Source organism: Dendrobates tinctorius, unplaced genomic scaffold (assembly GCF_039654945.1).
Source record: "Dendrobates tinctorius isolate UK_male_01 unplaced genomic scaffold, ASM3965494v1 ptg000272l, whole genome shotgun sequence".
Classification (NCBI taxonomy): Eukaryota; Metazoa; Chordata; class Amphibia; order Anura; family Dendrobatidae; genus Dendrobates; species Dendrobates tinctorius.
Window position 1 is genome coordinate 10,615,113 of NW_027361939.1, and position 16,169 is coordinate 10,631,281.

General features: G+C 50.8%; 2 protein-coding genes across 2 annotated transcripts in view; one reads left to right on the top strand and one right to left on the bottom strand.

Moving 5' to 3' along the window:
* Nucleotides 1–16,169, bottom strand: part of SNRNP200 (small nuclear ribonucleoprotein U5 subunit 200) — a 118,558-nt gene that overhangs the window by 78,571 nt on the left and 23,818 nt on the right. The window contains exons 8-9 of the mRNA XM_073559532.1: nt 778–877; nt 497–633 (exon numbers count right to left, since the gene is read on the bottom strand). Of these exons, the coding sequence (XP_073415633.1) occupies nt 497–633; nt 778–877 (237 nt within the window). The remainder of the gene's footprint in view (nt 1–496; nt 634–777; nt 878–16,169) is intronic.
* NCAPH (non-SMC condensin I complex subunit H) overlaps nt 1–16,169 on the top strand; it is a 165,928-nt gene that overhangs the window by 43,356 nt on the left and 106,403 nt on the right. The window lies entirely within an intron of this gene.

Below are 16,169 nucleotides of genomic sequence, written 5' to 3' on the forward strand. Positions count from 1 at the left end.
ACAGCGCATTTCCCAGGAGACCGACCTCTGTCACTGTCTAGCACGTAAGCACTGTAACGAAGTTGGCCAGAATTAGAAGGTAACTACGAGCTCCAGCGCTCCTGACCAGCATCAAAACAATGCTGACAAGCTCAACAGGAAAGAGTTTGTAAGCACTGCTTATGTTCTGCTGCCTTAGCAGTGATGGTGGGTCTCCAAGGCAAGTCGTATTCCCATCAGCCGACGCCAATGACTGGATGCAAGCTTTTTACCTCTGATCGCAGCTGCGGGCTAAGCTATCTTTTTACCAGCAGTAATGATTTACCACCGATCAGAGGCAGTGTTTGCTGCGCTGTCATGCACATGACAGGGTGGCTAACACTAGATGTTCGGGTCCCCACTTAAGTGAATGTGTTCCGGGTACTGTTCTAGTACCCAAACCTTTTATTTTTAACTGTTCAGCGGAACCCAAACATCCAGGGGTCCGGTCCGCCCATCTCTAGTCATTACCACTCACCCGAATCAAATCCTCCTTTTCGGTCTCCTGTAACTGGTACAAATATTTGGATAACTCAGAGTCAGACTCCATTTTATTCATAATTCTCTCTTTTTCTGCTTCACTCTGAGCACTGGCCAACAGAGTACAATACAGGACTGAGGGAGGGGGGAAACAAAAGAAAAACGATCCCAATGATTATTATGTCAACCGAAAATTGTAAGAAGCTCAATATCGACAGAGAAATATGAAGCAATTAGTGGATATAAAACAATTTAATCCACGGGGAAGGGAGCACTCACTCATCATACGATGCTGTCTCAGAATCTTAATGAAATCGAAAGTGTTGAATCCGAGAAGCAGGACCAGCTGATTTTCACATTCTCGATCATCTCCTGCAGTCTAAATACAAGAGGGGGAATATGAATATTTCCAAAAAAAAAAAAAACCTGACAAAATGACTGTAGTCCTTAGGGTTACATAAAATAATACCCAGGGTCAAGCTAGTTAAAGTGGTTACCACTGTGTGATATATGGTAGTGATGAGTGAACTTGCTCAAATAAGGTGTTATCTAAGCATGCTCGGGTGCTAACCGAGTGTCTTTGGCATGCTCAATAAAAAAAGTTGGGTTCCCCCCGGCTACATGTCTCGCGGCTGTTTGACAGCCGCAACACATACAGGGATTGCCTAACAAACAGGTAATCCCTCATGAGTTGTGGCTGTCGAACAGCTGCGAGATATGCAGCCGCAAGAACTGGAACATATTAACCGAGCGCACCGAAGACACTCTGTTAGCACTAGACATGCTCAGATAATACATTATCTGAGCACGTTCGCACATCACTAATAAATAGCCACCATATAAATGAAAAGTCACGGCATTAACACATTCCGGAATATTATCATCAATGGATAATTATCAGCAAACAACCCCTGCTTAATCAGTTCAGGGCTCCACAGGAAATATAAGCAATGGATCATCTCCAGCCGTTTCAGTTGTGTCCGCGCTGCTTTTCTAGGTGGGTTACGTGACACTTCTGTCACGTCACTGTTGCCACCAATTAATCAACGATTTTCTGTCAGAAGGGACATCCCCTTTGACTAAATGGTCAAGGCGGCAGCCAGTGAGCACCCGCTGACTGACATAACTTCACACCAGTGCTGGGGGATCGGGAGCAGACATTGTGGGAGATGGGTATAAGCGTTATAGTCTTTTACTTGGGGAACACAGGTATTTAAGAAGGGGGTTGTCACGATAGTTGACAACCCCTTTAACCCCTTAACCCGACAAGGGCCAATTTTTACAATTCTGACCACTGTCCCTTTATGAGGTAATAACTCTGAAACGCTTCCCGGTGATTCTGACATTGTTTTCTCGTGACATATTGTACTTCATGTTAGTGGTAAAATTTCATTCAAATAACTTGCGTTTATTTGTAAAAAAAAACAAAACGGAAAATTGGTGAAAATTTTGAAAATCTCGCAATTTTCCGCAGTGAGCGAGAAGCGCCAGTTCGGGGGGCAGGGCTACGAGCGCAGCGTCATCCGATGGGCGGAACCTCAGTTTGCGCCGTGGATAGGCCCAATCCGTGGCCTAAATTTCTGCGGCCGGCAGGAGTGTTACCATAGGGAAGGGAACGCCATGGGGGAGACCGCTGCAGTCAGAAGCAATCAGAGGAACTCTGAGAAAGAATTCCGCATGCATTTGTAAGTCATGTTTGCACTGGGGGCTGCTATTGGGATAAATAAATAAATTTTATTTCTATAGCGCCAACACAATCCGCAGCACTTTACATTACAGATAGGACTTCTACAGACAATAGACATTACAGCATACCAACACACACATAGATCAAAACAGATAACCAAGAGGAGTGAGTGCCCTGGGATGCACACCACGTGTAGGGCACAGGCACCCTGTGCAAATAAATCTGCCCAGAGACCAATGCTGCCCCATACAAGGCACAATTTTTACTCCCACGCATGACAGGCGCTCATCCTGAGAATCTGCTGCAGGGGCCCACTGCCGACCTGGATTGGCTCACCAGCGGTGCATCCCGGCATGGCGCTGCCACGGATGACTGGGCTTCAGCGTTGTTTCAATGTGGACGGTTCCAGGAACCTTCCCATCCACCATCCCGTTGTCCGCGAGGTGGAGAGGGACCGTCCGCCTCCTTCCATCGCCGCTGTTCGTCAGTGTTGATGCAGTGGGGGTCGCACGAACACCATAAGGGCCTCTAGATATCCTAGGGATTGACTTCCTTAGGATGGAGCAGGGCTGTTGGCCCAGCTGAAATAAGCCTGGCTCAGAAGAGGGTACCTGGAGGCGACACGCCATGTTCTCGTCCGTTGATGGGAAGGGAACCGTCACCCCTAAAGAAAGCTCAGGCATACCTTTTGATGGTGCAGGAGGGGGTACGCGGAGGCGACACCATGTACCCGCCTGTTTTTGGTTTGGGGAGATCGGAACCCTGAAGGGATCCGTCGCCCCTAAAGAAGCTCGGGAATACCTTTTAACGGTGCAGGAGGGGGTACGTGGAGACAAAACTCCACGTTCCCACCTGTTGGTTTGGGGAGTTAGGAACTCTGAAGGGACCCGTTGCCCCTGTAATCCATTAAAAGGAATAGAAATTGAAAAGTAAAAATTAAAAAATTGAAAATAATAAATTATGGTCTGAATAGCAGACCCATGTGCCCCCTACAGACACTAAGCAAGAACTGGTTCAGGCGGGAGCCAGTGGTAGGTGTATACTGCAGAAGAGGAGGAGGAGCTAATTTTGCTATATTCACTTAGTGTCAGCCTCCTGGCAGCAGCAGCATAACACTCATGGTCCTGTGTCCCCCAATGAGACGAAGGAGAAAAAGGGGATTTTTGTGTACTCACCGTAAAATCTCAGAGCCAATCATTGGGGGACACAGACAGTGGGTGTTATGCTGCTTGCCACTAGGAGGACTCTAAGTAAACCAGAAAAAAAGTTAACTCCTCCCCTGCAGTATACACCCTCTCGCTGGATGAGATATCTCCAGTTCAGTGAAAAATAAGTAGGACCTTTAACAGTCAACAATAACCATAACTATGTCAAACCTAAGAATGCTACAAATGAGCCAGTAGGCTAAACAGGGCGGGTGCTGTGTCCCCCAATGAATGGCTCGGAGAAAAGGATTTTACGGTGAGTACACAAAAATCCCTATTTCTCTTACGCCTCATTGGGGGACACAGACAGTGGGACATCCTAAAGAAGTCCCTGGATGGGGAGCATACATCTGCTAATACCCCATGTACACTGAGTCAACACTGAGGTATTGCCGACAGCAGGATGCGTCTGCAGAGAGCTGCATCCGCAGAGGCCTGAGAAAGAATTTGGTAATGTTTTGTAAAAGTATGCAGACTGGACCAAGTCGCAGCCTTGCAGACCTGTTCTGACAAGGCCTGGTGCCGAGTGGCCCCCACTGAGAGGGTAGAGTGCGCCTTAATCCCTGCTGGGACAGGCATGTTCCTGACACGGTAGGATTCCTGAATCGCCAAGCGAATCCATCTGGCTAGCGTTGCCTTTGAAGCGGCTAGACCCTCACATCCAGGGTGTGGAGGACCTTCTCAATGGGACTGGTGTCGGACAGAAAGAAGGCAAAACAATTTCCTCGCTGAGATGGAAAGAGGATACGACTTTGGGCAGGAAGGACGGGGACATCCTGAAAACTACCTTGTCCTGATGAAAATTCAGGAACGGAGGATGGCAGGAAAGGGGACCACCTTCCAAGAGAACGGTCAGTGGCACGTCCTGCAGCGGTTCGAAAGGAGCCTCCTGTAAGGCCCCGAGAACCAGATTAAGGTCCCATGATTCCAATGGCCTTCTATAAGGAGGCGCCACATGGGAGACTCCCTGGATGAACGTCTTGACCTGAAGTTTGGTGGCAATTTTGCATTGGAAAAGCACTGACAAGGCCGAAATTTGACCCTTGAGCGAGCTAAGCGCGAGGCCTGACTTTAATACGGATTGAAGGAATTCCAATATGGCTGGAATGGAAAACACCAGAGGGGATCCCCCATGATCCTTGCACCACGAAAAGGAGATTTTTGTGCACTCACCGTAAAATCTCTATCTCTTAGCCTCTAATTGGGGGACACAGAACCATGGGTGTTATGCTGCTGTCCACTAGGAGGCGACACTATGCATAATCTGAAAAAGATTAACTATGGCTCCTCCTCTGCAATATACACCCCTGGACGGCGTCAGCCTTCACCAGTTTTGTGCAAAAGCATTAGGAGGAAGTTAACAGAAACAACATAACCATGCCTGTAAGAAGGCCACTATGTACAAGCTCAAAGAACAATATGAGAACTCAACCGTAACAACGACCCGTAAGGGCAACAGGGTGGGAGCTGTGTCCAATTAGAGGCTAAGTGAAAGAGATTTTATGGTGAGTACACAAAAATCTCCTTTACTCTGTCGCCTCATTGGGGGACACAGAACCACGGGACGTCCCAAAGAAGTCCCTGGGTGGGAAGCAATGGACAAATATTGTGCCGACAGGTCCCTAAACTTGGGGCACTGCCGCCTACAGAACCCGTCTGCTCAGACTCGCGTCCGCTGAGAACTGGGTATGGACTCTAGTGTTTTGTAAACGTGTGTAGGCTAGTCCAAGTGGCCGCCTTACACACTTGTTGTGCCGAAGGCTGGTGCTGAATAGCCCAGGAGGCCCCTACCGCCCGCGTAGAGTGTGCCGTGATACCGGCCGGAAGAGGAGAATTGTTAAGGCGGTAAGCCTCCTGTATGTTGGACTTGATCCACCTGGCAAGGGTAGCTTTGGAAGCTGGCAGACCCTTGCGAACGCCTTCCGGAAGAAGGAAAAGGGAATCAGACTTCCGGAAGGGTGCAGTCCTAGACACGTATATACGCAATGCCCTGACGAGGTCAAGCGTATGCAGAGCCTTCTCCACTCTATGAACCGGAACTGGGCAAAGGGATGGCAGTGAAATTTCCTCATTGAGGTGGAAGTTGGACACAACCTTCGGAAGGAAGGATGGGACTGTACGGAGAACCACTTTGTCCAGGTGAAAAGCCAGGAAGGGCCGTCTGCAGGGGAGTGCTGACAGTTCAGACACCCTGCGTAGCGAGGTGATTGCCACCAGAAAGACCACCTTCTGTGATAGAAGGCGGAGTGGGACTTCCTTAAGAGGTTCGAAAGGTGGTGCCTGCAATGCTGTCAGGACCAGGTTGAGGTCCCACGTTTCCAGTGGACGTCTGTAGGGAGGAACCAATCGGGAAACCCCCTGGAGAAAAGTCCTTACTTGCGGCTTGTTAGCAATACGTCTCTGAAAAAGTACCGAGAGCGCTGACACCTGGATTTTAAGCGAGCTCAGGGATAGCCTAGCATCCAGACCCGATTGGAGAAAGCCAAGTACTTTTGGGAGGGAATAAGGGAGCGGGTTCTGGCCGCGATATTTGCACCAGGTAAAGAAAGCTTTCCAGATACGGTAATAAATCTTGGCGGAGGCTGGCTTCCGTGCCCTGATCATTGTTCTAATGACGTCCGGTGAGAGCCCTGCCTGGGTTAGAACCCAGGTCTCAAGGGCCACGCCGTCAAATTGAGAGCCCCTGAGTTCTGGTGGTAGAACGGGCCTTGTGACAGAAGATCGGGATGGTCGGGGAGACGCCAGGGGACGTCTGCTGTAAGTTGTACGATGTCGGCGTACCAAGTATGTCTGGGCCAGTCTGGCGCGATTAAGATGGTTGGAACTCCCTCTTGTTTGATCTTCCTCACGACTCTGGATATCAAGGGGAGAGGTGGAAAAGCGTACAGAAGCTGGAACCAGGGCATCTGCTCCGAGCGACCGCGGGTCGCGTGTCCTGGCCATAAAATTGGAGACCTTGGCATTGAGATGGGATGCCATTAGGTCCACGTCCGGGGTCCCCCAGCGATGGCAGATCTGGCGGAAAATTTCGGGATGGAGAGACCACTCCCCCTAGTCCATTCCTTGTCTGCTGAGGTAGTCGGCTTCCCAGTTGTCCACAACCGGAATGTGGACCGCAGAGAGTACCGACCTCGTGTCTTCCACCCAGTGGAGGATGTTCGCCACTTCTCTCATCGCCTGGGTACTGCGGGTCCCGCCTTGGTGGTTCACATATGCCACCGCCGTGGCATTGTCCGACTGTACTCTGATATGAGAGGCTGCCAGTAAGTGACGAAAGGCTCTCAATGCAAGGAAGATGGCCCAAATTTCCAGGATGTTGATGGGCATGTTCGCTTCCACTGGTGACCACTTGCCCTGTGAAGTAGGTGCACCGCACCCCAACCTGTCAGGCTCGCGTCGGTGGTCAGAAACTTCCATTGACCTGAGAGAAAGGATTTTACCGTTGCCAGTGAGGTTGGCTTGAGCCACCAGTGCAGGGACCTCCTGGTTGCCGATGTTAACCGGAACTCCCTGTTGAGGGAGAAAGGATTCCTGTCCCAGGACTTGAGGATGGCTAGTTGAAGAGGCCTGAGGTGAAACTGTGCATATGGTACTGCCTCCATTGCCGCTGCCATCCTGCCAAGGACTCTCATGGCAAACCGGAGAGATCGGGGGGATTGCGGAGGAGTGTTGTGAGCTCATCTGTTCATTCACCTTTTGGTGTCCGAGGATCTCCCTCTTCTGGTGAAGGAAGGTAGTGAGGCTGATTTGGATGAAAGAAACCAAACACCTGATCTGGTGGATTGTGACTGGGTAACAGGAACTTCACACTGGATATAAGGCAGCCGACGCCCTTCTGAGTGGCTGGTGATTTCTCTGCTGGTTCTTGGAGACCAGTCTGATTCCTGCTTCCCAAAGATAAGTTTTTGCTCTGCTATTGAACTTATTAGTTTTGGTTTTGTTTACCTTGTTTTTTGGAGTTCAGCCATCCCCGGCTGGGGGTGTGCTGGATTCTTAATCCTTGATCAGTGTTCTCTTTTGCTCTGCCTTCAGAATATTCTGAGTGCTGATAAAGGGTTTGAAGTCTAGTGACTTCAGGGTCCTTTTTGCTTATCAGTTGTGTTGGTAATATTTTTAGCAGAGTTTTCTCGGATTTCTCGGAGCTTTTCTGTCCTGTCCTTTTTAGTTAGCTTGGGCCCCATCGTTTGCTCAACCTATATTTCTATCTGTGTTAGTGTTTTCATCTTGCTTCACTGTCATATGTTGGGGGCTGCCTATTGCTTTGGGGTCTGCTCTGGGGCAGTCAGTTTTTCCCTTTTCTCTCTTTAGATCTCCGGCTGTGACGAGGTGTCTAGGATCACCGTAGGAACACTCCACGGCTACTGCTAGTTGTGTGATAGGATTAGGGGTCTGCAATCCGCTAGTTTCCAACCTTTCTGATTTTCTGGGCTGAGCTTGTGTTTTGTTTTTTCCTCCTCGGTGACTCAATCATAACAGAGGAGTATGCGAACTCCTAGACGGAGAGCCAGTGCCTTGTCCCTGGGAAGGAGCACCAGACCCCTGGAGGTGTCGAATAGCATCCCCAGGAAGGTCAGAGACTTACTTGGGGTAGTCGATGACTTTTGTAGGTTGACTAACCAGCCCAGGTGACTCAGTGTCGATTGCGATGCTGACCTCGCAGTCCTTGAAGGTGGGAGCCTTGATGAGAAGGTCGTCCAGGTATGGAACAACTACAATGCCTCTGGAGTATAGAACGTCCATGGTGGCTGCCATGATTTTGGTAAACGTCCTGGGAGACGTGGCGAGTCCGAACGGGAGAGCCACGAACTGGTAGTGGTCCTGGTTGATCGCGAACCTGAGAAATCTTTGATGGGCGGGAGCAATTGGTATATGCAGGTATGCGTCTTGTATGTCTATGGAGGCGAGATATTCTCCCTGCTCCATGGACCGAAGGGACTCCATGCGACAATGACGGACCCGTACATATTTGTTGAGTTGTTTTAGGTCTAGTAGATTGGAGTAGAACCCTCGGAAGCGTTCAGTCACGGGAACCGGTACTACGACTCCTGCTTGAAAGAGAGAGGAGACCGCCTGGTGAAATGCACGAGCCTTGTCTGGCGGTTTTGGTGGAACAGAGAGGAAGAACCGGTTCGGTGGACTGGAAGTGAACTCTATCTTGTATCCGGAAGACACTTTGTGGGTTGGTCGCATTTTTACCGGACCCCCCCGGATTGAAAGGCAGGCTAGCGGTGGGGCCACAACCTGCGGTGGGGCCACAACCTGAAGCGGGGCCCTGTGGTGGGTTCCCCTGCGGCGCTGTAGACTAATGCTGCCGCAGACACAGGGGCGCATAGAACCCTGTGTCTGCATGTGCTATGCCTGCCTGCACTGCCCCCGGCCCCGACAGGAGCCCGCAGCTGGCTGGGGTCCCTGGATGCTGCGTAGGTTGCCATGGACTGACCCTACCTGCGTCTCAACCTAATGCCCAGAGGGGGATTAGGGAGGGTGCTGCTGTCACAGTCAGGGGGCTTCTTCCTCGCCTCAACCCAAGACCAAAAGGAACTGGGGAAGGAGGGGGGGTCTCAACTTCGAACCAGCACCCGCAGGCCTGGGGAAGGGGCGACATGGGGAACCGCCATCTCAACTTCAACTGGGCACCCCATAATAGGGGGCCGAGGAAGGAGCCATGCCGTGAGTCTCACTGAGGAGACCCACTTTTCATCTGTCATCCGAAGAAAAAAACGGAAAAAAAGAAAATCCTTTAGGTGTGCCTCCTTGCGACACTAAGCAAAAACTGGAGAAGGCTGACGCCGTCCAGGGGTGTATACTGCAGAGGAGGAGCCATAGTTAATCTTTTTCAGATTATGCATAGTGTCGCCTCCTAGTGGACAGCAGCATAACACCCATGGTTCTGTGTCCCCCAATGAGGCGACAGAGTAAAGGGACTCGGGGGTGTATTACTCTGAAGAATATGCCATTATACTACTTTCTATGTTATTTGGATACGGACATATATGTAGTTTCCGGTTTTCTTGCAATATTACTGGCTTATAAAATGAAATGATGCTATTGGTAGATGAGAACTTTGCATAATTAAGCAAATTATTACAAAAGTAGTGACTAAAATAAATGGGACTAGTGATCTGTCTTGATCCTCCCGTACAGAGACCCCCGTCTCCGTGTGGTCATTCCCAGTTACTAGCAACGCCCTGTGGATTAATTTAGAAATCACTGGATCAACCGTGAAGGGTTAATTTAACCCTCTCCCTATCAATAACCTGCGCACACGTTTGGTCTTCTTAAATGAGATAGCGTGTGCTGGAGCGGGAATATTTTCCTCCTCCAACTCCAGAATCCTGTTGACTGATTCTATAAGAGAATCAAGCAACTCTTGATCATTTGGGGGGATTCTGAGGGGCTGACGTGTCAGATTCGAATTCAGAGTCATGTTCGCTGCGAACCTCAGGAGAGGGAAAGCTAGAGACAGGAGTCACAGATGCTGAGGCGCGAGCATGACTAGGGGACGCGTCATGGGTCCGCTTTCTTGAGACCTGACCATCCCTTGAACGAGTACGGCCCCTGCTGGTGGATGGTTCCCGGCCGTCGCCAGAGCCCTCCTCGGGAGGTAAAGACGCTTTCTGACAAAAAGAGTCCTCCTGGAAGGAGAATATAGCCTGGGTCAGTGACTCCACAGACCGTGACAGGGACGCAGCCCACTCAGGATACTAAACGCAGGAAGCCCATCAGCGACGGCGAGGGGTGTTTGAGCGCAGGCCGGGGTCGCAGTCCGAGCATAACGGATTAGTCTGTGCACTGGGCAAGGCAGCCTTGCAAGTGGTACAAACGGTAAAAAACGCAGTATGCTTCTTAGCAGCCCGTTTAGCCTCCTTAGATTGAGACATAGCGCTCCTGAAAGGGTTAAAGGCAGAGTCTGATCTGAAGCTGCAGGGAATGTGCTGGGAAGGCGTTAAGCTTTGTTCTGAGGGCAGATGCAGCTTACCCCGGTCCTGTGCTGTGTCCCCCCGGGAGGAAAAGCGTTGGCCCTGTGGTGTCACCCGATATCCGGCAGAGCGCGTGCCTCACACCCCGTGTCCAGAGCAGGCTGAGGTAAATGACATGGCCCCCGAGAATAGGATTGCGCCAAGAGTGGGGGGCCGCGATGGGGCGCCGGTGTACCACTGCTGAGACAAGGTCAGCGCCTCTCCCGGGGACCAGGACCCGACCCCATAGCTCTACTCCAGTGCTCAGGCAGGCCGCGCTGTCCGGGGCCATCCATGCAGGTCTTCTCATCCTCCTGGGCTGATGTAGCAGAGCTTGAGGAGTTCTTAAAGGGGTATGTTCAATCGATCCTCCCTATGGGCAGGGGGAAGGAGAGCTATGGGGCTGATTCAGGGCATTCGGAAGCGCTGTTCCAGTCTTCTCCTTCCCTGCGCTTGCCCTCGTATCGGTGGATCACCGGAACCGTAAGGAATCATCGCCAGAGGAATCATCATCGTCAAAGGAATCAGCCCCAATGGTCGCAGGAAAGTGTATGGGGAGGTATACTCCGTGTGCTTGCTTGTTGTTGGTTCGGGGGAGAGCGGCCCGTAGAAAGGAACCGTCGCTCCCTTCACTCCGTTAATTAAAAAATAAAATTTTACAGAAAAATTCAAAATTAAAATAAAAACAGTGGGGTCTGAAACCAGACCCAAGTGCCTCCTACAGACACTAAGCTTGAACTGGAGATCTCTCATCCAGCGAGAGGGTGTATACTGCAGGGGAGGAGTTAGCTTTTTTTCTGGTTTACTTAGTGTCCTCCTAGTAGCAAGCAGCATAACACCCCACTGTCTCTGTGTTCCCCAATGAGGCGTAGGAGAAAAAAAAAAAAATTCCTGATGAAGAGACCACTCTCCTGAGGCAAGGCCTTGGCGACCGAGAAAATCCACCGCCCAATTGTCCACACCCGGGGTGTGGAATGTTGAGATGGGCGAATGGTTGGTCTTGGCCCAATGGAGGATGTGACTCACTTCGTGCATGGCCATCTGCTCTGAGTAACCCCCTGACGGTTGATATACGCCACAGGCGTGGCGTTGTCGGAATGGATCCTGCTGAGGTGACCAGCGAGATGATGGAAACTCAGTAGAGATAATCTGATTGCTCGAATGTCCAAGATGTTGATGGGGAAATGTGACTCTTGAATTAACCAACGACCCTGAGCCGTGTGGTGACTAAGAAAAAAACGCACCCCAGCCCAGAATACTAGCGTCGGAGGGTCAGCACCGACCGTCGTCCTGGGAGAAAGACGTTCCCTCAAATCAGGAAGTGTTATGAATGAGTCACCGAAGGAGGAAAAAACAAAAACACAAGCTAAGTCCAGAAAACCGGAGAGGTTGGTAGCTATCGGATTGCAGACCCCTGATCCTATCCACAACAACCAACAGTAGCCGTGGGGGGTTCCTACGATGCCCTAGACCCCTCGATCACAGCCGGAGAACTAAATAGGCCTAAAGAAAGAAAGGGGAAATCTAAACTGCCCCAGAGCAGACCCCCAAAGCAATAGACAGCCCCCAACATGTATTGTCGGCGAAAAGCAGATGAAAACACAAACACAGACAGAAAGACAGGCTGAGCAAACGATGGGGCCTAACCAACTAAACAGGAAAGGACAGAAAAGATGCTGGCTGCAATCCGCAAAAATTCTGCCAAAATAATGTCCAACACGTCTGATAGAAAAAAGGCCCTGAAGTCACTAGACTTCAAAAACACTATATCAGCACTCAGGTATATTCTGAAGACTGAGCAAAAGATCAACTTGACCAGAGACAAAAATGGAGCTCAGCCTGTACCAACAAGGGCAGGCAAAGTAAACAGACAATATCTCATGGAAAAATAAGAGAGCAAATACTTAGCTTTCAGAAGACAGGTACTGAACTGGTTTGCAAGAGCTCAGAGCAGAAAGGATCACCAGCACCCCTGTAGGGCGTCGGCTGCCTTATATCCACTCAGTGATTCCGGGTGTCCAATCAGGCTCCACCTGTTCAGATGACAGGTTCTTCCCAACCCAATCAATTTCACTACCTCTCTTCACCAGCAGAGGGAGTTCATCAGACATCAACGGTGAAGGGGAAAATGAACTCACAACAAGGAAGGATTTCAGTGTCCCCCGCTTGGGGGCTCGTCTGACCCGCAGGGACAGAAAGAACCGGCGGTCCAGGGAGAACGGTTCTCGTTCCAAAGAAACAGCAACGCATGTTGTAAACGGCGGAAATGGAACTGTGCGAATGGTAATGCTCCCATCGCTGCCACTATCCTTCCGAGAACTATCATGATGAAACGTATGGAGTGAGAAACCTCTCGGGAAGGAGACAGCGCTGCCTGTTGTAAGACTCGGGCCTTTTCTGGGGGGAGAATGACCAAACCGCAGGATGTGTCCAAGATCATTCCCTAAAAGGAAATCTGCTGGACCGGTGTTGGGGAAGACTACTCAAAATATATCTTCCGGCCCAGGCGAGAAAGTGTATTAACTGATATCCACGGATTCCTCGCAGGCTGGAAGGGACGGACCCTTGATCAGCAGGTCGTCCAGATAAGGCAGTACCACCACTCCCCCAGCGTGGAGAATGGCCATGACAGCCACCATGACCCTGGTATAGACCCTGGGGGGGCGGTGGCGAGTCCGAAAGACAAGGCAACGAACTAGAAGTGTTCCTCTCGAATTGCAAAACGCAGGAAATGATGGTGAGATGGGAAAGTCGGGATGTGACTGTAAGCATCTTTGCTACCAATGGATGAGAGGGACTCTCCCTTTTACATGGAGGCACCAACCAATCGGAGGAATTCCATTCGGAATCGCCGTACCTTGACAAACTGATTTAACAGCTTGAAGTTCAGCACGGGCCGCATGCTTCCTTACTGCTTTAGGACCACAAAGAAAGGTGTGAATTAAAAAAAAAAAAAAATGTTGAACCATTCCTCTTGAGGGACCGGAAGGATGACTCCGTCCCTTTGTGGCGCATGAAAGGCCCGAAGTAAGGCTGGAACTGAATGACAGCAGACGGCCGCCTACTTTGTCAGCGGCTGCCGGATACCACAACAAGACATTGAGTAGAGGATCTATGGGATCTGCTCCCATAGATCCAGATGCTCATGGCCTGGGTTTCTAAGAGCGGTCAGGTCTGTGAGAAACCTGGGAACCCCTGTCTCCACGAGGGGATCGACCTGATAAGGAAGAAAAGGTTGTGGAGGACCAGCTGGAGCGGTTACGAAAAAGGTCGAAAAACAAGTCGGCTGTTGATTCCAAAAAACGGCCAAACCGCCCCTTGTTGGGGAAGAAACCTACATTTCCCTCCGGAAGTGTCAGAAAAGAGCTGGTCTAGTTTTTCTCTAAGCAGGCCATCAGTTTGATAGGGCACAGGAGTCTGATCTCCTGGAGGTGGAATCTGCCCACCAGTCGCGTAGCCATAGGGCTCCTCTGATGGAGACTGCATTAGCGGTTGCCTTAGCAGCGCAATTAGAGGCATCTAAAGAGGCGGCTGCTACGAAATCCCCTGCGTGAATTATCTGCTTGGCGACACTGGTTGTCTCCGGCGGAGGATTGCTACCTTGGAAGGCAGTAAACAAGATTTCTGCCCAAGTGGTCATTGTCTTAGCCACTCAAGTCGCCGCAAAAGGGAAAAGAGCCGCTCCTGAAGCTCCGAAAACTGACCAGGTGAGGTAGCCAATTTGACGATCGAGGGGGTTTCTGACTGAAGAGCCCTCAGAGACGGATCGAAGCATTTTAGGGGCAAGATACAATACAGGAGGATACACCGAGGGGTACTGTAACCAATCCTTCAATAGATCTGGAGCAAAGGGATATTTAGCCTCGATAGGCTTTTGCACTGTGAACCATTTATGTGGTCGGTTCCTTAGTTTGTGGACAACGACCGTAAACTCCGGATGGCTGGCAAATCCACGTTTAGTCTTCTTAAAGGAGATAACGTGTTTCGGAGCAGGAATATTCTCCTTGTCCAACGTCAGAAACTTGTTAACTGACTCTGTGGACATTTGGGGGATTCTGAGGGGCTGACATGTCACTCGAAATTTAGAGAGTCATGTTCTCTGCGAACATTAGGAGAGGGAGAGCGAGAGGCAGAACTGAAGCACGAGCGTGATTAGGGGATGCGTCATGGGTCCGCTTTCTAAAGACCGAGGATCCCTTGAATGAGCACGGTCCCTGCTGGTGGACGGTTCCCGGCTGTCGACAAAGCCCTCCTCGGGCGGTAAAGACGCGCTCTGACTTACAGAAGATTCCCGGAGGAAGTCCATGGCCTTGGTCAGTGACTCCACAGACAGTGACAAAGACGCAGCCCACTCAGGGGAACTAAACGCAGGGAGCACCTTGCAGCGGCGGCGAATGGCGTTTTAGCGCAAGCCAGGTCGCAATCCGTGCATAGCGAATTAGTCTGGGCACTGGGCAAGGCAGACTTGTGGCTATAAGCGGTGAAGAGCACAGTGTGCTTCTAAGTAGCCCCCAATATAGTGCCCCTGAAAGGGTTACAAGCAGAGCCGGGGCTGCAGAGAATGGGCAGAGAAGGGGTTAAGCTTTGCTCCGAGGTAGATGCAGCTTACCCGCGGTCCACATACAGAGCGAGAGGCGCCAAAGACGTGGGCGGCGCTATGTAAATTGCGGCCTAGTAGGCCGAAGAAGCCGGGGACTAAATTTTAGGGCCTACCTGCGGAGAGCGCCGGGTGAAGGGGGGAGCCTCGACGGGGTGCCGGTATACCGCCGCTGAGCCTCGGTCAACGCTTCTCCCAGGGACCGATCCCATACCTTCAATCCGGTGCTCGTGCCGTCTGCGCTGTCCAGAAGCTTGCAGGTTTCATCCCATCTCAGATCCTGAGGTAAAAAAGCTCCAGGGCAATGTAGCAGAGCCAGAGGAGTTGTTACAGGGGTATTGCTCAATCGATCCACCCTATGGGCAGGGGGACGGAGAGCTATGGGGCTGATTCAGGGCATCCGAAAGCGCTACTGAAGTCTTCTCTGTGCGTTCCTGCGCTCGCCCTCGTATCTGTATGGGGTGCCGTGACCGTAAAGGAACCATCACCAGAAGAATCAGCCCCAATCGTCGCCGGAAAGTGTACGGGGAGAGGTATACTCAGCGTGCTTGAATGTTGTTGATTCGGGGGAGAGTGGGCCGTAGAAAGGAACCGTCGCCCCCTTCACTCCGTTAATTAAAAAATAAAAATTTACAGAAAATTCAAAAATAAAATAAAACCGGTGGGGTCTGAAGCCAGACCCAAGTGCCTCCTACAGACACTAAGCAAGAACTGGGGAATTCCCAGCCAGCGAGAGGGTGTATACTGCAGGGGAGGAGCTAACTTTTATTCTGTGTTTACTTAGTGTCCTCCTAGTGGCAAGCAGCATAACACCCACTGTCTGTGTCCCCCAATGAGGCGTAGGAGAAAATGCATTTATACTCACCTACATTGTAAGCGATGTTCCAGCACTGGCGTTTCTGAGGTTGTCACGTAAGCCCTGCGCCCCATCAGCGCTGTATTGAACATCAAGAGGAAGTGAGAGCAGGTTCAGCCCTATTGATGTTCAATATGTCTGGACACAGTGAAGCTGACGCTGGTGGGGTATAGGGCTCATGAAACATGACAACTTCATGTGAGCCCCAGAAATGCAAGTGCCAACACCGCTGGAACGGCGCTGGCATTGGAAAAGTGTATAAGTGTTTTTATTTTAAAGGGGGCCATACATGGGAAATGAAAAGGGGTTGTCTTGGTAGTGGACAACCCCTTTACGCCACCAGACATTTAGGAAATACATTTATTTA